This window comes from Antechinus flavipes, chromosome X (genome assembly GCF_016432865.1).
Source record: "Antechinus flavipes isolate AdamAnt ecotype Samford, QLD, Australia chromosome X, AdamAnt_v2, whole genome shotgun sequence".
NCBI lineage: Eukaryota > Metazoa > Chordata > Mammalia > Dasyuromorphia > Dasyuridae > Antechinus > Antechinus flavipes.
The window spans coordinates 59,836,371-59,857,320 of record NC_067404.1 but is presented as its reverse complement, the minus strand read 5'-3'; the positions used below and the strand labels follow the sequence as shown (position 1 = coordinate 59,857,320).

At 40.1% G+C, this 20,950-nt stretch overlaps 1 protein-coding gene across 2 annotated transcripts; it reads left to right on the top strand.

The window, feature by feature from the left end:
• The first annotated feature begins 1,208 nt into the window (after positions 1-1,208).
• Positions 1,209-19,087, top strand: ITM2A (integral membrane protein 2A). Of its 2 annotated transcripts, XM_051967952.1 has the most exons (6): positions 1,217-1,571; positions 7,667-7,792; positions 8,138-8,332; positions 9,910-10,020; positions 15,189-15,339; positions 18,060-19,087. In XM_051967952.1, the coding sequence occupies exons 1-6, from the start codon at positions 1,491-1,493 to the stop codon at positions 18,146-18,148; spliced, it is 753 nt and encodes a 250-aa protein (XP_051823912.1). In that variant the 5' UTR covers positions 1,217-1,490; the 3' UTR covers positions 18,149-19,087. The 2 variants fall into 2 exon arrangements, with proteins under 2 accessions (XP_051823913.1, XP_051823912.1); XM_051967953.1 differs by lacking the exon at positions 9,910-10,020 and having other exon boundaries at positions 1,209-1,571.
• The last annotated feature ends 1,863 nt before the right edge of the window (positions 19,088-20,950 follow it).

The window sequence follows — 20,950 nt, the reverse complement described above, 5'->3', positions numbered from 1 at the left end:
TAAAGCTTCTTTGGCTTATAGCTGGCTGGGTGTTTGGGGCACAGACTTGGTTTTTAGGTTTTAAACAGGCCCTCTCTTGTCTTAGGTAGTAGGGCTATTTATAACCCCCACATACTAGCACATCCTAAACAGGGCAAACCTCACGTAACTGAATGCTGTACATGTGCGACAGAGATAGAGAGACCATAGAAAACCAGATTTTTTTTTGGTGGGGGGGGGATACTCCTCATATTTTGGGGGGAAAAAAACGAAGGCTCGCTTTACTTTAAACAAGACTAACCGAGCGATTTATCCTTCACGGTTTAAGTAGGTCTCCGCTTTTGGTCTGGAAAATTACGTTCCCCCTGGATTTTTAAGCTAAGTGAGGTCCTTGAGTAGAGTGACTATAAAGAATTTTCAATTTAGCGCCTCGTCTTAGACTTGTGCTTTTCCTTCCTTCCCTGTTTTTCTCCTTGCCTTCCTTCCCCCCCCCTCTCTCCCAGTTCTTCCAACTGCTTTGCATCCATCCCACTCCAATACATAGCCTCCCTCCCCCGCAGCACACAGCCACAGCCACACACATATCCCTGCCACCCAGCCCCCGTGGGAGCCAAGGGCTCAGCAGTTACAGGAGGGGAGGGGGAAAGGGGGGACCCAGAGGCTGGGGTTTGGGATTCTTCGAGTGTGGGGGAGAGAGAGAGAGAGGCAGAGGGGGAGCCCTAGAGAGCTGCTAGACGTCCCCTTTCATTGCAGGATGGCTCGAAGCCACAGTGGACATTTGGATGACATTTGGGGAGTGGGAGTGGAGTAGGGGGGTCCAGGCGAATGTGTGCGGGTACGCGCGCGTGTGTGATGTGTGTGTGTGTATGCGCGTGGGTGTGTGTGAAGCTCACAACTCACGTCGCAAGCCGCTGGGGGCCAGCGCAGAAGACTTGAGGGCTGAAGACTCCAGGCCAGGCCGGGCCGGGCCAGGCGCGGAAGGCTACATGGCGCTTTCTTCGCACTTGGCCCTGAGCTGCGGGGTGCAGGGGGCGGGCGAGCGGAAGGCGGAGGCGGTTCGGAGGCGATTGCCGCCAGGATGGACTGAACGACGGCGGCCGCACCGACGGATGCTGCACTGCCTCCCCTCCGGCTGGCTCACCGGCCGGCCTGCCTGCCTGCCTGCCGGGAGGGGGCGGGGCGAGCCAGGCCCACCCCTGCGTGCAGGCCCCGCCCCACCCCGCCCCATTTCGCACCCGGCAGCGGGCCGGCCTTAACTACATCTCTCTAGGTGGAGGCGGGAGCCAGCCACTTGCGGAGGTTGGCTCGGAGCTGCGAGCACCCCTCTCCTGTCCTCTCCCGCCCCGTCGTCCTCTTCCCGTCCTGTCTACTCCTCTCAGTCCTCACTCGCCTTGCTGCCGCCTCTGCCCACCCGCCAGTCCCTCGCAGATCCGCGTTCCCGGTCGCAGAGCCGTGCCTTCGTCGCCGCCGCTGCCGTCGCCTCCGCTGCTGCCAAAGGCGGAAGATTCATCATGGTGAAAATCTCCTTCAATACGCCCTTCGTGCAGAAGCCGGGCCCCAAGAAGGACGTCGAGGCCCTGGTGGCCGAGAGGGTAAGGCCGACGGGAAACCAGTGGGGGGCGTGGGGCGGACCGGGGCTGAAAAGGGGCACTTGTCGAAGGACAAAATGGAGACTTCCTCAGAGCTCCCCCCACCCCGCCTGGCGGGCATGGGCACGGGCACTCGCTAGCTCCTGCCTTTGCACCCCCCCTCCAACTCCGCAGGGATGGGGAAGTGAGACGGGAGAGACCCTGGGTAGGGACCCGACACCATCGCCCCCTCCCCCCGCAGGGCCCCGGGGATGCTTTGAGCTCTTGGACCCAGGTGGGGGGGGGAGAGGAGGGAGGTAAGAGGGTAGAGGGATGGAGGGGCAAGGGGCCCAGCTGGGCAGGGATGGATGTGGGGAAGATGCTAGCTGGCCTCTCTGCCCTTGAGAGACTTCAGACTCTCTGATCCTGCTCCCCAGGTGCGACACTGGGCGGGCTGGGGAACTTGAGGGGCATCCTGGACACCTTTGACTTTGAAGAGTTTGTGAGTCTTTTTCTCTTCCATACAGAAAGAATCCCCTCCCTGAGGAGAGGCTCTCAGACCATCCAGTCGAGGAGCTGTTAGAGTTAAAAGTTTGTCTTGATATAAATTTGGGGTGTTTACTGTTCCTTCTTCCTGCGGGGAGCCTTGCATGTTTTCCTTGTGGCGTTTCTAAAAGAAAACACTCTTCTTCCGCAGAAAGGAACTTGAGTTTCTCCGCTCCCCTTCCCCAATAGCCATCCTTCAATCCCCAACTCAGGTCCAAAAACAGGGCTCATTTTCAGTTTTCAGTCAGAGGATTTCCCCCAAATCTTAAGGTATTATTATTCTACTTTGTTTTTCCTGTAAACACTTAAAGGGTACCTAATTTCCAAAAAAAACATACTCTTCTGTTCTTAGTTAAAACTTTGTTTTACTTGAGTAGGTGTTCTCTCTCTCCCTCTGTCTCTCCCCCTCTCTCTGACTCTCCCTCTGTGTGTGTGTGTGTGTGTGTGTGTGTGTGTGTGTCTCAAAACTGTTGTATTCACAGGTCCTTGTAAATTCTAACTTCCATAATTCAGTAACTTGGGTTAGAGATGTGAACTGGACGCTTGCTAAGAGCAGGTCCTCTGAAATGTTTAGATGCTCCCTACAGAATTCTCATCCACAACCCGCCAGGGCTAGCATTATATGTGGACTTCACTGAAACCAGCACAAGTTCCTGAAAACATTCTAAAATGTTTTTAAGAACATCTTCCTGCAGGTTTGGAAGTTTTTTGATTAAACTACAGCTCCAACATCTAACTGTGACCAAATTTACTATGAGTGAAACTTGGCCAGATCTTGGGAGGCCTAATGGGACTGGTTAAATATAGTTATATACTAAAATATATCAATAAATAACTATATAGTTAAATATAGCCACCCAGCAATCCTCTTAAATTTTTCCTACTCCCTGAAAGCTCTGACTTGTATTTGGCTTAGCCGAATATACACGTAACTCTCCTAGTCCTGTAGGAGAACAATGAGAAACAAACAGAAGTAACCCTTTGTACAGTGACTGTTTCTATATCAGGTGTACAATAATCTCCTGAGGGATTCTGACCTGGCCTCTTTGGGACACGACTGACTTAATACCTGGCAACATATATAGTGATATATTCAACCTCTGAACAGCTTTCAATACAACTATTATAAAACAGTCCAGAGGTTGTGACTTGTAAAAACAGTTCTGAGATAAAATAGCAGCCAGGCAGCCCAAAGCTCAACAGATTGAAATGTAGGCAAAAATCATGATTCCTGGGTTGCAGAAGCCCAGGGAGGAACTGAGAAAAAAACAGTAGAGATCTAGAATATGTTTAGTAATAAACTTTGAATTATTAGAAGGAAAACTGAAAGTGAAGGGAAATTTGGTTTTGTTTTTTTTCAGGAACAATAAAGGAAGGTTTCCTTGACAGTTAACAGTTTCCTGACTTATTATGTTATCTTAGACCAGTCACTCATCTTTCCTGGCCCTCAGAGAATCTTTCTCTAAAACCATCCTTTGCTATAAAATTATGTGTGTGTGGCCGGGGGGGGGGGGTACGGGGGACTAGAAGATCTCTAAGGACCTGGGTTGGTTGTGATTCTAAATCTCGATCCACAATACTTGCTTTATTAGGATTTATATAGCTGAATTTTGATTTTAAATATAACTGTTTAAGTTGGATAAGTAATTATTCAAGATAGCAGAGTCTATTAAATAAATGTCTTTTAGCCATGAACATAAAAATCCCAATTCCTTGGACTTTCTAGAAAGAAAAACTTATTGTTTACCCTTCGTCAGAGGGTAAAACATTTGATATGTGCCGGCTCACTCCTCATCCCCTCCACCCCTATAATCCCTCAGACTTATTTTCATAAAGTTGTCAAGGTAGGTACCTCTTACAGATGTTATCTTGTCATGGCAAGTACCTAAATGAAAGAAATCTTTCAGATGCATCTATTGACTTAACAGCTTGAATGATTTACTCACCGATTACCAGTAGCTAGATTTGCTGACTTCTTACTTCTATCTTCATGTCATCATGCTGCTATGGTCATATTGTGACATACAGAATGGGCAGTGAGGGCCTCCAGGTCCTCTGCCCTGGGAGGTTGCTCTCAGTTAATCAGTTACTCAGTTGCTATGGACCTTTGAGAGTAATTCCTAAGAAAATGATTGATTTCACTGAAATATAAAAGTCACTTTATACAATTAGTTTTATAACTGGCCATCTTAAATATTCAGACTGAAAAAAGAGAACTCTTCCAGACTTGAAATGCGTTTCTCACCATCACAGTCGGCAAAATAAATTAGCAGTCGTATGTCCTTGTATCGGTAACTTCTGTGACTGTGAACACTCTTGAGACTCTCTGAAAGATACATAGATAATTTCCAACAAAAAGAAAAAGAAAAATGTCCTGTCATGGTATGGGGAAGGGAATGGAAGAAAGGGAGAAGGATAAAACTTTTACTTAAACAAGTATCAATATAACTTATATTCTCTTTTCCTTTTTCTGAGGATTTAGGACAAATAAGAATTCCTTCCTATCCTTAAGGGAGAGATTCCTACTGGTAAAGCTAATCTGGCTACCTTCAGATTTTTTATCTGTAAAGTGATCTCTAGCATCGCAAAAGCTTAATAGTTAAGAAACAACTCTTGAAGGAAAATCAACAAATAGACTAAAGGATGAGTATTTTCTCATGAGGGCCAAGAAAAGTTTGATTTTCCATTAAGAGCAATTCACTTCATCAAACAGTGATTAAATAGCTACTACTGGGCTAGACAGAGTTCCCATCTTCCATCCGCCCCCCTCCCCCCTCCAAAAATAGATGAGGTGAACTTTACACTCAAGGAACCTATATTTTATTGGGCTAGAAAATCACTAAAGAAGCAGTGTCACAGAATCATAGATTTAGGGCTGGGAGGAATTTCAGAGGCCATCTAATCCAATTACCTCATTTTATAGATGAGGAACTGAGACCCAGAGAAGGTAAGTGACCTGCCAAATGGCACACAGCTAATATTTGGGGTGGGATTTGAACTTAGAGCTCCCTGACTATAGGTTTAGCACTTTAGCCACTACATCGTGCTGCCAACTTTGACAAGCACTACCTCTTGGGGTACCGTCGGGTAAGGTAATTGCAGAGCAGTAAAATGAGGGTGTTAGACTAGGTGACTTCTCAGGAAGGCTCTTGCCAGCTCTAAGTCTGTGAGCCTATCAAACCCAAAGTAATCAGAGCAGGTAACCCGATGTACAACCACCACCAATACTGACAGGACTAGTGAATGTGATTGCTAATGTATCTCAACATTTTTTCAAAGATCTTGGAAGGAGGAGAAGAGGAGAAGGGAAAAATCTTCTGATTTTTCAATAAAAAAGAAGAGTAGGGTGTGCAAACTCCAACAATTTGACTTTGATTCTTGACAGAATTTGAGAAGGCATTAAGGAGATAGTGAAGGAATATCTAGAAAACAAAGTGCTAAACACAAAAGGCCCACTTGAGACCACCATGGTATGCCAGACCAAGCTTTCGGTTTTTTGACATAGTTATTAGATCAGATTACAGGAAGGCGTTATGTGTGTATAGCTGTATCTACACGTAAACGTATATGGGGCTTACATCGATTTGATTTGTTTGTTTACCTTAGCAAAACATTTGACACAGTTTTTCATGCTATTTTTGAGGACAGAGTGGAGTAGTGGAGACTAGATAATAATTAATTAGGTGTGTTCATAACTGGTTGAACATGGAAAGAGAGGTTAGACTTGTTTGGCTCAGTATCAGAGGACCAAACTTGTCTTGATGGGTGAACACCGGACACAGGCAGATTTAGACTTGAACAAGGAAGAATTTTCTGATCATTTGAGTTATTCTTTAATAGAAGGGGCTGCCTTGGGCAGTTGCTGGCTCCCTTTTACTAGACATTTTCAAGAAAAGACCAAGTGGCCTCTTGATGATTTTATAAGGGGAAATCTGGAGTCTGTCATGGACAGACTGGACCAGATGGCCTTTGAGGTTCTATAAATGTTCAAGAAGTTAGATAACAAAGGATTTCAGTAATTAATACATAGGACTCAAAAGTTGGGAGATGCTTAATTGTCAAATGGACTGCCTAGACAGTATCTGCTGCAGGAACTCAGAGGAGAGCAGCTTCTTTAGGGTTGGGATAGGCAGGGAAGGAGTGGAAATCTGTATTGAATCTGAAAAAAGAAAGGACTGATGCAGTTCAGGAGAAGTGGGGAGTACATTCCCCTCAGAAGCAGCTTCTATAGAAAAAAGCATAGACACAAGGTGTGTTTTAGCGTCACTGAATTTCACCATTCTGGTTTCATGCTGAAAAAGTATGTTGGGCAAGACTGAAAGAGGTTTCTCAAATACCAGCTTAAAAAGCTACCGAAGGCTTCTAAGCAGGAGAATGTAGCATGAAAAGAAGAAGAGAGAATTGGCCTTTGCAATTAGGAGCCATGGGTTTGGGTTCCAGCTCTGTCATTCAATTAGCTGTGGGATTTGGGGCCAGACATTATGTATCTGTACCTCAGGTTCCTCCTTCCAAAAGAAAGGGGGCTAGATTAGATTACCTTTAAGGGTCTCTCTTGACGCAAAGAACAATTCTCTGATTCTCTGACCAGTCAGATGACTTAAGAGAGAAGCTTGGGGGGAAAACATCAGAGTGCCCTGGGAAGGAAAGTGCTAAATAACCTCAGAACAAAAGAATGGCTTATATCTAAGGCATGGCACTTTAGGACAAGAAGCCAGCCACCAGAACCCCCAAAGTCAATCCATGGCTTATATCACAGTAGCCTGCTCCCCGAGACCCTTTTATGTACAAACAAGTAGTTGCAAAGAGCTTTATGAAAAATAACTCACTCCCTTTGTTTGAAGAACTCGAGCACTTTGCTGATGCTAACCTAAAAGGATCTCATTGCATCTCTTCAGAGTAGGTAGTGGCAAGAATTATTCCTCTCGGCAGCTTCTTGTCAAGTAAAAGTATGTCCGAAGGCTTAAATCCTAGCAGATGTATGGATACGACTATTTAAGAGAAGGCGCTGATAAGAACTGAAAAAGATAAATCCTTGTGCTAGGAATGCGTACACATTTTCTCAATGACGACGAGCTTGGGAATAACTAGAAAAGGCTAGAGAAGCAACACTGATTGGAGAACCACTAGGAACATCAAAAATATCTATTCAATACAAAAGTTTCTACTGTCAGCTTTGCTGGCCCCATCTGTCTCTCCTCATAAAACAGTTTACGCAGACTTGGGGCAGATTTTATGAAGTGTTCAATATGGCAGCAACACTATGAATGCAATAGATTCTTTCCTTCTCCAAAAGACTCTTAAAATGCCTGGGTGCTTTCTTGAATGATTTTTCCCCCGTCACTATTTGGAGACTGGTGAAATTCTATGGGCTTTTTTATTAACTAGGCAGATATAAATTGTAGATGGTTAAATATGGCACTTTTAAGTTCAATTTCAGGCCTGTGTGTGTGTGTGTTCACAAAAACCTAATATCTACATTTAGTAACTTAATACAAATTTTATATCATTTAGTATTAAAGGTAAGTCTTCTACACAGAAGCGTCTAAGTTTGTTTTATTCCTTTATTTTCACAGGAGCTAGAAATTCTGACACATGACAGTTCATCCGGAAGATGCTTGCTGACCCTCTTGGGTCTTGCATTCATTTTAACAGGAGTTATTGTTGGTGGAGCTTGCATTTATAAATACTTCATGCCAAGGGTAAAGTCATTTTAGTTTTTTAAAGTTTAGCTGGTTTAAGATTGTTTTTGTTTTGTTTATTTTACTAGCACTTATATCAAATAACACCTAAAACAAAACTTCATAAAGTTCTAAAAGGAGCAACTTGTAATTTCTCCACAATATAAAGGTTCATTATAACATAATTATGAAATTTAAGATTACCATTTAAACTGACTGCCATAAAATTGATTTGTGCCAAATGTTAAGCCGTTGTCTCAATGAGGCCTAAGAGATAACAACAATGTAGTGAATTGACAGGAATTCTAAGTTTTCACTGTTTTAAATGTTGGAGGGTTTTGTTTTGTTTTTTTTTTCTATTTTTAGCACAGAGTATTCCGTGGAGAAATGTGCTACTTTGAAAATGATGATAATGGCATGGATGGTGAAACAGAGCCCTATTTCCTCCCTGTTTCTGAAGAAGCTGACATCCGGGAAGATGAAAACATAGCGATCATTGATGTACCTGTTCCCAAATTCTCTGATAGTGACCCCGCTGCTATTGTTCATGACTTTGATAGAGTAAGTTGAATATTCAGCATTTACTCTGATACTAGCTGCTTTTTGCTTTGTTTCCTTGGTAATCATTTACATCTTTTCATCGAGTTCACACAGTAGTTCGTTTCTCACAGCTCCTAAATGTTCATTTGCAGCCAACTGTGAGCTCAGGACTAAATTCCACATAAATAAATTTGGGCTTAACGTTTTGTTAGGTTATTTGTTAGGTATCTTAGCTTAAGTCCTTTCATGAAAATAAAACATTTGCCAATAGTCACTAGACAGCTCCTGTGATCTCCCATGTGACACGCTAATGACAAAGCTATTTCTCCTAAAAATGGTTTTAAGTTCTGATTTTTACATCTACAAAGCCAGATGAGAACTTTAACAGAAACCAAGGACACATACAGGGTCCACTGGTTTTGCTCCGGTTACAAAATCTCTGCCAAAATTGGTGAAATAATTCAAAATAGAGAAAGATTAGTTTACAACTGATATTACTTATGGTTTTGACCAGTACCTGAAGGAATTATAGAATTTAGCTTGGCAGAATTGATGCTACAGGCAGAGAGAATTATGTGAGCAAAAAAAATCACAGAAATAGAAATGAATTTTGGGAGTATGAGATGCAGTATATTGAGTCTGTATTTGATAGGGAGGCACAAGGGAGGATGGGACAGTTGATGAAGCACCTTGAATCTCAGAAAAGTTTGAATTTGAACCATAGTAGGTCTTTAAGCAAGAAAATGACATGAAAGTGACATAGGCAGATTAAACTGATAAGGATATCCTAGGTGACACTTAGGAGGAGAGAATGGAAATCACAAAGCTTGTTAGGAAGCCAGCTTTGTTTGCTTTAAAAGAACTTATATCACTGGCGTGGGCGCTTCTCCACTGACACAGATATCAGCTCCTCCATTCCTCACACATTGGTTGCCGTGACCAAAACAATATTCATCACCTGGGGGCCGACCTTCTCTTTTTAATGAGCCTTTGGAACTTAATATTTTTCGGCCGATTCTCAGGTGTCAAACATTGTTGGGTCTCTTCTTGAAGCCTTTCCTTTTTGATAGAAGCTGCATTTTGCTAGCGTAGTCTTTTAAGAATCCATGGACCACCTTCACATCTCAGTGAATCATCAGAGTAGTGTTTTGGTGGGGGATTCAGAAATCACCACTGTAGCTGAGAGGTGGTGAGATGAAGACTCCATATTGGAGTTTTTCAAAAATCCAAAAAAAAAAAAAGATTTAAAGGAGGAATCAATATAATCCACAATGCCTAGAAGGGTTGAGGGCAAAGGGGAGGGGATGATAAAGAAAAGGAAAGAGTCAAGGACGCTTCCAGGTCTTGAGACTGGGAGAATGTTGCCCCAGTGACCTGAAATTATCCCTGATTTAACATTTCCAAAATCATCCCAAGGAAGAAACAGTTGAGCTTGTCAATTAAGATACGTTCTCATGGTTTCACCAACAATTTGAATGTTTTACCTTGACCCACAGCTTAGTTGACTTAGGTTGTAGCTGTTTAGAGTTAATAACAGAAATTTCATTGTCAGCACTCTGATGCATCATTATATTGATCATGACTAACTTTTTCAATAGCTTCTGACTGCTTACCTAGACCTGCAGCTGGGCAACTGCTATGTAATCCCTCTCAATACTTCCATTGTTATGCCTCCAAGAAATCTTATGGACCTCTTTGCCAAACTCTCGGTATGTACTTTTTGGATAGAAGTTTTGGTGTAAGTATAGTTTCAAATTGATTTGTCACCATTTTTATTTGGAAATATGGTAAGAGATCCTTAGAAAATAGATTAGATTAGAGACATGACTTCTTGAGATCATTTTGAAAATTATCTCTATAACAGTATTTCTCATTAGAATTCCATTGAGCTACATGAGTAATATGAAATAGGCTCTTCTTAATTACAGATTATCAGAACTGGGAAGGACCTTCTTAGAAATCATTGAGACAACTCTCTAATCTTATGTATGAAGTGAAATGAGAACCCTAGAGAGCATAAACTGACTTGCCCAAGATTCCATAAATAATGGCAGAGCACGAGGTCTAGGAATCAAGCTGTTAAGTCCCCAGGTCACCACCCTTCATTGGTCAGTGTTGGTAAACTTGCTATTTCCCTGGAAAGCTAAAGCTCTGACCTTTGTCCTTGTCACAACCTCCACCACCCCAACATTCTTTTTTTTTGCTTTACGATTCAACACTCCTAAATTGTTGATTCATTTCAACATACATTTGTGTTATCGGAAATGGTCACACATGCTCTCCAGAGCATATTTTGGACATTTTATTACCTGGGTGAGAGCCACCTAAGATGCTTTCCCAGCAGCGGTCAAACACTGTACTGGAAAGCCTATAAGTCTCCTATTTTTAGTAGATATGTTAAGATGATAGGCAGAAAGGACTTCCATTTTTTTCATAAAAGTTCTTGGATTATGGAATCTCAAGCCTCAAATGATTCATTGACATCTAGGATTTCATGAATTCTTTCGACCACAGAGTAATACGCCAGGATGACAGAAAGACCACTGAATTTTAGGTCCAAAAACCCATTTTCTGAAATCCCTCCCTCTGCCACTCAAGCAGCTCTGTGCCTTGGGCAGTCCTAGGCTCTCTGAGATTCATTTCCCTCATCTGTAGACATTGGGCCAATAGTCCTTTTATTATCTATCCCATAGGGTCATAATGAGGATCAAATGATAGAATGGATGGAAAGAAATTGGTTAAGAGCTTTTATTTTTAGAGCTGCTTAATGCCTGAAGATTAAACTTCAGTTAATTCATGAATTGGGTTTTCATTTAGCCTATTGCCAAAGCTAACTGGTTAAGGCCTGCTGCCTTGGTTTTATTCCGTAGGGAATAAAAACATGCTTGAATTTCACAAGTTTTCTTACCAGGGAGCCAGACTCTGCACTTTTCTCATATGCTAACAGTTCTCATTAGACAGAGGGGCTTAAAAATGTTTGGCAATAGAAATGAACAGTTCATGAATTGGCTATATAATTACTGTTCTTGTATAGCAGTCATAAACAAAACAGAGACCGGCTCTCCTCTGCAAACAGACACTGCTTCAGTTGTGGAGAGGAAATAGATCAGATGAGGTTGTAATAACTCTTGACAGACACAACCAACCATATCTTTAGTCTTGGGTAACTAAAGTTAGATGGTATGTAAGTAGCACGATTCAAGTGTGCTGATGGCATCTCGTGTTTTTGTTGGTAAAAATCATTTAAGATAACTTAAATGTCTATGTTCCTAATACTTTTACTGTATTTGGTATGCTATAAAGTTCATCTTAACTGTATTGTGTATTTTACTGTCCATTACCATTCCGAGAAACCATGTGCTTGGTAATTAATCCAAAAACATTCTGGACAAATCTAGTCATAGCTATGCTTATTGTTGGGGGGTGGATTTTCTTGCCTTTGTAAACAGTGATGCAGCCCTGAAACCTTTAGGCTATTTCTTCTGGCCTTCACATATCAGAGTAGTATCTCTTCTGCTGCTTGCCATTCATTCCAGGGCCTTCCCCATTTATTATTTCTTTGACCAAAACATCGGCTTCAAAGGTTGAACCCAAGGCAAGCCATATAGACTTTGCCCCGTCAATAGCAGGTGGTACTGCTAGTTTCACTGGCTTGCCTTTTTTGGTGTGGATGAGGCTGTGACCTAATCAGCCTGTTTTTATTTAGTCTGCTCAGGGTAGCCACGAGGAATGACAGAACACAGAACCTAGTATTTGACCCTCAAGCTCTATTTCCATCGATTCTACTGCTTTTCGCTCTTTCATTTCTCTAGATTAAGACCAGTAACAGAAATTGATGGCTTGACTAATCCCAGGAATGAATAAATATTGAAGATTATGCCCTCAGAGTATATATATACACACATAACTAGATAACAGCTGACTGATGCAAGAGTAGAAAATAAATTTGCAAAGACCATCTTGTCTTTTAAAAGACTGGCAATTGATCAGTAGCCATCAAATAGGCAAGCTGGGTTTACAGGAAATGGGAGCAAGGTTCTTTTAGAGACAAGAATTCATACAGATCACAGACCTGAGGCAGAGTAACAAACATCAACAGGAGCAACATCAAGAGCAACTACAAATTGGTTTCTGAGGGTAGGCAGCAATTTAACAAAGAAAAAAAAGACCTCATACATACAATTGGTAAATCTTTCTTTTGGACAGCAGCCATTATAAAATAGTGTCCTCTTTAAAAGTGAAGGATCAAAACAGAGATTCCTTACTGAACTTAGATAATAGGTTAAAAAAATAACTATAAAACATTGCAGCTGGAAAGGACCTTTGAGATCATGTACTCCAAGGCTCTTGTTTTAGAGAAAAACTAAGTAAGCCATGCAAAGAGATCTTCCAGTGAGTGGCAGAGCTGAAATTAAAACAGATCTCCCAACTCCCAGTTGGGTATCTTTCCCATTGTATTCTTTCCATTGTATCAGCATGTCACAGAGGGGAACATTATTTTCAGTCTCCAAAGCTACAAAGCCTCAATTTAACTATTACATGAAGCATATTGCCTCTGTTCTCCTTAAAGGAGTAACACACGTTCTGGCTGGTTCAAGGGACACAGATTCCCTAAAGATAGTACATACTTTTCCATAGCCTGAGATTTTTTTTCCTTTTTGCTTCCTGGTACTAGGGCTGTGATCTGAACCTTTCTCCACCCCACCCCCTCCCCATTTGCAACTCTTCCCACCTTCAGAATCCAGAGAATTTATACACATGCTCCTTCTTGTTCCCTGCCCCTAAATGGTTGTGCCCTTTGGTAGAACAGTCTGTTTAAAGAGGAGCTTGAATGGCCTGATAGTAATAAAATACAGACATATGTATAGCAGTGCATTCACCCCTAAATTCCCCCAACATTTAGGGATAATTCTGCTCCTTTCAAGCCTATGTTTAGTCATGCTTGTCTTAGGATCTGGGGTGCTGAATGATTCAAAGTATAACATAGTCATGGCCCCATATTTACCGAATGGCATAAATTTCAGAAGGAAGAAGCCAGTAAGGCAGATACCAAATACTCGAGGGTGGGACATGTTAGGGTTTTAGAAGGAAGGGAATCAGCCCATAAAGGGCTTTCCAGTTGAGAAGGAAAATAGAGTTGAAGTCTACTCCTCAAGATTGGAAGCCAGACTTTGTTTTGCTCCCTTCAGGCTCTAAGAGATGACTAACTCACTTAATCCCATATGTCAACCCTTGGCTAACCCAGCCCTCCTGCAAAAAGGGTATGGAATGTGGGGCACAGTACCTGGTGATTGGGGCTTTTAGCAAAAGGTATTCCTGAAACATCTCTAGACTAAGTACATAACTTCCCTCTGAATGGTCAGACTTTGTTCTTGGGACACATACCATTCAGTGGGCCAGAATTTAGGCCAACTTAGAGAGATTATGGCAGCACTTTCATGAGGCTTCCAAAAAGCAATACCCGCAACTTGAGGTGTGAAAGGCAACAATTAAAATTGTAATCTAGAAACACACAGCTCCCCATTCCAAAGGAAAGAATGCCCAGATTGAAAACAGAATAAAACTTCATTAATTTGGACACCCTCCACTAATTTAGAATCTGTTCCCTTCACTTGGGCTTAAGGTTACTTCTGTGCTATCAATATAAAAGGCTTCACTAAGCAAATAAATGTTCTATCAGAGAGTCACGCTCATCTACTTAAAGAGAATAAAACCACTTTTAAGGATAGCTTTTAATTGTCTACTAGTAAAACTTACAGAGCAGCACTTTGTGGTTGCAAAAAAAAAAAGTGCCCATCCTTTCAGAAATGCCTGAACAAACTATCATAGAAAGTGCAATGAAAAAAATCACACTGTAAAAAGCAATGAATAGAGTTATTCAGAGAAACTTGGGAAGACTTGTAAATGAACTGATGCAGATCTAGGAGAATGATGTCCATAAGGAGGCAGTAATGTATGACTACAGTGACCCGTAGCTCCATTTCAGAGAACTGATGAGGAAACAGACTTTTTGGGTAGAGAGGTGGAGAGCTATCTGTGTGTAATTTTGTGTACACTGACAGACACAGTGACTTCCTTGGTTTTGCTTAACTCTCTCTTTATTACAAGGAATGGGGGAGAGGGGAAGTTGGTCAGGTGGCCCTGTAGAAAGGGTGATATACAATATAATCGGAAATGACTTTGGTGTAAAAACAGAAGGCATCAAAAAAACAATAGGTTGTGGTCCTGACCTTTTGTTTTTAAGTCTTTTTGGAACCCTCCATAGTTTCTCCCTAGGAACAAGGTTATAAATGGCAGCCAGCAACCCAGGTCAGTTCACAATAGCTTTAATCCAACGTACCTGAATTCTCTCGTCTAAAACTATAATTTATAACTTTATTTTCTAAGTATTTGTACCCATACAAGACAAAGTATCCTGGGGTGATAACAGCTGGAAATGACACTCTGGACTCAGGAACCCAAGTTGTATTAGCCAAGCCAGATGGATGAAACAACAGGACAGCTTAAGTCAGGAACTACCTGTCCTGATAATATTTTGCTACAGAAATTGTTGCAACTATGGGGAATCCTCCAAAGAGCAGTGATACTATATAATCAAAGTATCCATATCATTCAAGGTTTTTCAGAATATAGTTACGTTTTCAGGGGCATGATTTGATTTGTGGTTTGGATATGACCTCATTTTTCATTAATGGGCTCATTACATTTTATGTAATAAAGCTTTTGGTCTATTTTTTTTATTAATGGGGTCCTGGTTTATTTAAGACTTTTTATGCAATAATGCTTATTGATTTCTATTATGGGCAAAGTATAAATGATGGTACCTTTAGGAATTCATCAGTTTGAATTTGATTGTTTGTTTGTTTTCTTCTCTTAGACTGGATCTTACCTCCCTCAGACTTACTTGGTTCGTGAAGAGTTGGTAGCTGCTGAAGAAATAGAGGACGTTTCTGATCTGGGCATCTTTATTTACCAGATTTGTGGAGGGAAGAAGACCTTCAGACTGCAACGCCGGGAGCCAATAACTGGTAGGTATTTATTTTTGTGGCAAAACCCTCCTTTTTCTACCATTCACATTTTGGCAAGTTAACTAAAATTTCTCTCTCCGTTCACATTTGGGCTCGATCTGTTGTAGCAATTTTCCTATAGTTCTATAAAGAAGTTACAGTGACTTAATTGAAACAAGTCACCACTGGAGTCTGCTTAAAGGCTCAAAAAGTGAAAGCATTGCTACCACATCAATAGCAGCTCTTCCCCTCCCTCCAAATCATTGGGTTTCCTATTTATGGGAAATACTTTTTTGAGTGTGGTTTAGGCTTTTTCGGTTTGTTTTATTTTTAAATAGTTCCACTGCAGAGCAGTTTCATGGGCCATTCAGTTGGGCATGAAAAGTAAGGACTCAGTTTCTAGTGGCGGTGAAGACTACAGAGCATTCTGTGGGAATATGTGGTGGGTGGGTGGGTGGTCTTAGAATCATTAGCAACTTAGAATCAAGAAACTCCTGTGTACAGAAGAATAGAGGGGAGAAATAGGGGGAGAAAAAACTGTTTCTAGAAGAAGCTGCAGCTACCTTGGTAATACATGTGACATACACGCCAGAATTTTATCAGAGGTATTTAACAGTTTAATTGATTATTGCTTTTTGAATTTGCATGCGGTTTTAACTAAAAAAAAAAAAAAAAAAAAAAAAGAGGATTTGTATAATTGCAAAGTAGAGTGGAAAATTTACCATACTGGGTAGATATTTAGTGAAGTCATATTTTAACACTCATTCTTCCCCAATCTTCTTCTAATACCCCCCCCCATATTTAACAACTGCTACTTAAATATCCAAGAATATCTACATTCTCGGATACAACCCTAGACATAGTCTCCTTTTTGGTAATTTAATCAGTAATCTTTTGCCTATTGAAGAGATTTCCATTTGGAATTCAGGACCGGAATTATATTCCTTCTGTCTCTTCCCTTTCTCCATAGCATGAAATCATGTTCAAATCCCAATGCCAATCTCCTTTTCTCTAGGACATTTTTGTTAACCTTCCTAACCTCAAGTCATCTTTTTTCCTCCTCACACCTGGTATGTCTATATCACTTGCTGCTTTACATTGTTTCATGCTTCATTTATTTCTAAGTTGTTATTCCTTCTTTGAGGTCCAAACATAAATTTCATTGTTTCCCCATCACTCTTGGTGCCTCCAACCTAAAGCCCAGAATCGGAATTGTAATGGACAGGGGCCATCTCATCTAAACTTTATCTGAACACAATTTGCCTCTACAGTATAACAAATGATCAATCCAGTATTTGCTTGAAGAACTTGGATTAGAAAGGAATCCCCTACCTCCAAAAGCAGCCCATTCTACTTTGGGATAAAGCTTTGTTAGAAAAATTTTTTTTACAATAAAGCTTAACTTCCCCTTTGTACTTTCTACATCTATTTGAACCTAATTTTATCTTCAAACAAGTAATGATTAATTAACAGTATTAAACGATATGGACCCAAAGGCAGTTCCCTAGCACTCTGCTAAAGACCACTCCCTTCAAGGTGACATTAATAACTATTTACTGGGTTTGGCTTTTATGTCGCCTAGATTTCTTCATGCCCACAAGGACAAGATATCTCAAATTCAGACACAGTTATCTCTAGGATTCTTTAAATTGGCCTAATCTTGGTGAAGTTATACCAGTTCTTCATGATCACTATATAGTTTTATAGTGCTTTTATACCATCCTCTTAATATCTTTTAGAATTTTGCCAGGAATTGACATTGAGCTTACTGGCCTACAGTTTGAACATTCTACTTTTATTCCCTGGTTTTTTTTTTTTTTCTTAATCGAGGCATTGTCTATTTAGTCCTGAAGTACAAAATAAGTTCTCCATACTAGGGGGATTTAATGACTTTTAATGACTTTTGTCAACAAATGAGCAGTACCCTTCCTTCATAGGAAGAAAAGTGCTAGGAAAAATGGGTGAAATACACCTAATTTAATTTTGACATCTAATCATGTAACTCAACATTGGTTGAAAATGGTTTAATTTCTAGTTTGGTCTTTAACTAAAACTTATCTTTCTCCTTTTTTCCACATGTGACTCAAATCTTTCCTGTGTAATACTCAAGTATAACACTGTCAAAGGATGTTCATCAGTTTCAGTTTAGTTCCGCTCCTTAAACGTGCTGAAAAATGCCATCAAAGGAACACAGTAAAAGAGTTTTCTGTTCTTCCTAGCTGAGTTTTTTTTTCCTTGGGTTTTGGAGGACGGCTGTAATACTTCTTAAAGAATGAAATAGATGAGCTCACTGAAATTGTCCCAGATTGCAATTGGCTTTATATCCTTGAGGTTTGGTGTGAATGTTTACAATCAGAATTTTTAGAGCTGGAAGGACCTTAGAGATCTAAGGGAAGGTCATGTGGTGTATTGGAAAGAACAGGAGTCAGAAGAATTGGGTTCTATTCCTGGCTGTGTTTCGTGACTTTGGGCAAGTTACTTCACATTGTTTTTAAAATGAGTGGGTTGAACTAAGGTCCCTTTCAGCTCTAAGTTTCTGTGATACAACATAGAGTGGGAAATACTTGTATCTTGCTTCCAGCTATCACAAATTATTTGAATTTATATATATATGTGTATATATAAAGAGTGCTACTCTGCATCAATATTGAGTTACTCCGGTGAATTTTTTTTTCTAGAGAAAATACTTTGAATGTCTATATTTTCTAATTATATGCTCGACTTTGTTTATTTTCACATAGGCTTCCAGAAGCGTTCTGCTGAACGTTGCCTGAAGATTAGACATTTTCCCAATGAATTTGTTGTTGAGACAAGAATTTGTCGGCAGTAAAAGCCTCCAACCGAAAAAAATCACATAGTCATAAAGTGGGGCTTTACAATGTGACTTCAAAATTAAATTGTGCTGTGATAATCAAAAGCCTTATTTGTTATGCTTTTTTGTGTGTCTTGCTTATACTTTTTTATAGAAAATAAAAAGACTCCCCACTTGAAGTTCTTGCTTTACTTAGTATGATTAGCATCTGTAGTTGTTTGAAATTAACATAGAAAATAAGCAAACTTAATCACTGACTAATACAAGCTTTAGCTTTTTCTAATAACCGCATAAATAAATGTTAGTTAGTATCTTGGTAAGAATAAACTCTAATCTTTTTCTTAAGAAAGAAAATCCAAGCCAGAATAAAGTTATGTTATTTGGTTTGCCCATGCTATATAATTCTCAGAGTGCTTCCTCTGGCTTTTAATACAAATGTTAACTACAGATAAGATTTTGTCAGGCATGTAAAACTACCTAAGGTTACACACCTTTATTTGGGGGATTCCATCTTGTACATTTTACTGTATTTTGTGATTGTCTGCATTTGGTAACTTCCCTGAATTCTCCACAAGTTAAATCTTTTATCTGTCAAGTGTTCTTCAGCTCACCGGTTATGTTCACTTACAGATACTTTGAAGAAGTTTTTATCCAGTCTATTTGCTTACAGAATTTTTAATAACAACTTGTTGTTAATTCCAGGAAGGCCCATTTTATGAACATGATTGCATTCATAAAGTTCTAACTCTTCTGGCCTATATGTAAACTTTTTAGATCAGCAGAATTTCTTATGAGCAAGTCGTTTTCACTGCGGTCTGTTTTTAATAAACTGATTCTTCTTCACTGAGATCTGTAGCGTAAATCCAGCAAAGAATTGTATGTGTGCTACACACTGTAAAGGCATTTATATGGGTACATAAATTTGATACCCTTACAATAAATGTTTCTCCAAAAGAAGTGGTACTTTTATTTCATCACAGATACTATGTTTGGGGCACAAGAAACAATTGAGTTATATTTTATCTAATCAAGAAGAGAACTCTAATATTTGTACTTTTTATGTCAACCTTTTCGTCATTAGTGGAATATTGTCCCAAGCCTTTTGCCTATTCTCCTTCCTCCTGTCCCATCCCACAAGCTTTCAGATCCAGATTCCCCTGGGTTCTTCATTTGTTCTCTTCTCTACAAAGAATCCATGGTCTATGGGTTCTTGATCTTTAGAGTATCTCCAGGTTTCAAGTGTTTCAACCTTTCTCTCCACATAAGGAAAATAAGTGTCTATGTAAGCTACAGTAGGTCAATAAGGCTAATTTTGCCAACTGAACCCCAGCCAAGGCAGCTGCTCTTCTAGGAGCCTCATGTGGAGTGAGCCCTGCTGGTCATCCACCATAGGGTATAGACTTTCCTCCCAAATTGGCGTCACACCAGGACGGCTAATACTGTAATCTATTTCTGTTGTGCCTAGGATCAGGTTGCCTTTTTACTGTTCTGACCCCTGATAGTGTATCTATGGGCTTGTTTTGATAGAAGTGTCTTCCTTCAGATCCTGTATCATTTCTTTTGTATAACTGTTCAGAGAACATAAATCCTTATAAACAGATTCTAATAACTCATTTAAAGCATAGATAAGATGATTTTCCTCCCACCTAGAATGGCATTGCTGCATCCCTGTATACCTGAGATTTTGAACATTTCAGTTTATTAGTTAAATGAAGACTAAGCATATGAGTACACAAAAACTAACCTCCCCAAAACAGTTTCATCTTTTCTTTGGATGGAACCCATGGCTTTCAAAAACTAGCAGTGTTGACCATCATATTCCTAATTTTCTTAAGAATGAGTCTCATTCCCCACATTTTACTGTCCAGATAATTACATTGCTTCAGTGTTTCTCTCCTTTGTTTTATTGCATTTCTTTTCAATAATTTAAAAGTGTCTTAAAATCCAGCCTAACTCTAACCTCAAAACTTTCAATAGCACAACAAACATTCATCAAGAATCCTTAGGGTATATGACTCCTCACTTGGAGAAGATAGTTTGGCATACACATGAGCTCTAGGCAAAAGGTCTAATTTTACCAACATTAGACTGGAGTCATCTCACAAGTGAAGTCAAATTTACTGTTCCAGCTTTTGTGTTCAATTATTTAAGGGAGGGGTATGTATTTATGAACAGAAGTGGATGATTATCTTTACTACAAGATAAAAAGAAGCATTTGAATAAATGAGAACATGGCAAAAAGAAAACCAAGTAATAGGAACTTATAATGATCCCCTCATTTGTACTTGTAGAAACCTTTTTGTAGAAGAAAATAGTTGGGGGGAGGGGGAAAAGAGACGAACCCCACTTGTTTAAAATTTACATTCATTTTTATCTTTTGCCTGTGGATTTTTCACCCTAGGTTATATCCTTCATAGTATGAGTGAGAGAGCTGGTTCTCATTCTTTTACCTCCAAATACTAGTGGAAGCAATTTTAAATTTTATTTTCCCCGAGGTTTACAGATTTCCATGCAAATCCAGATGTTATTTTTTCAAGTTATTTATAAATTGCAAGTAGTGTTTTACCCCGATTTTTGTCACTTTCAGAAGAATAAGTATTATTTAATAAATTGATTGTGTCAATCATATGAGTGGATAAGCATTCTTTCCCTTTTTTTCTTCACCAAGAAATCCAAACCAAGTTAACTATCCATTAAAAACAACTGCAGCTACCTATTTAGTAGGTATTTTCTCACAGGATGTGTTTTAAATGGCAGGAAAGGAAAATGTGAGACTAATGTAGGGTGGGAAACAGTCATTAGTCCAATTAATCTGAGTTC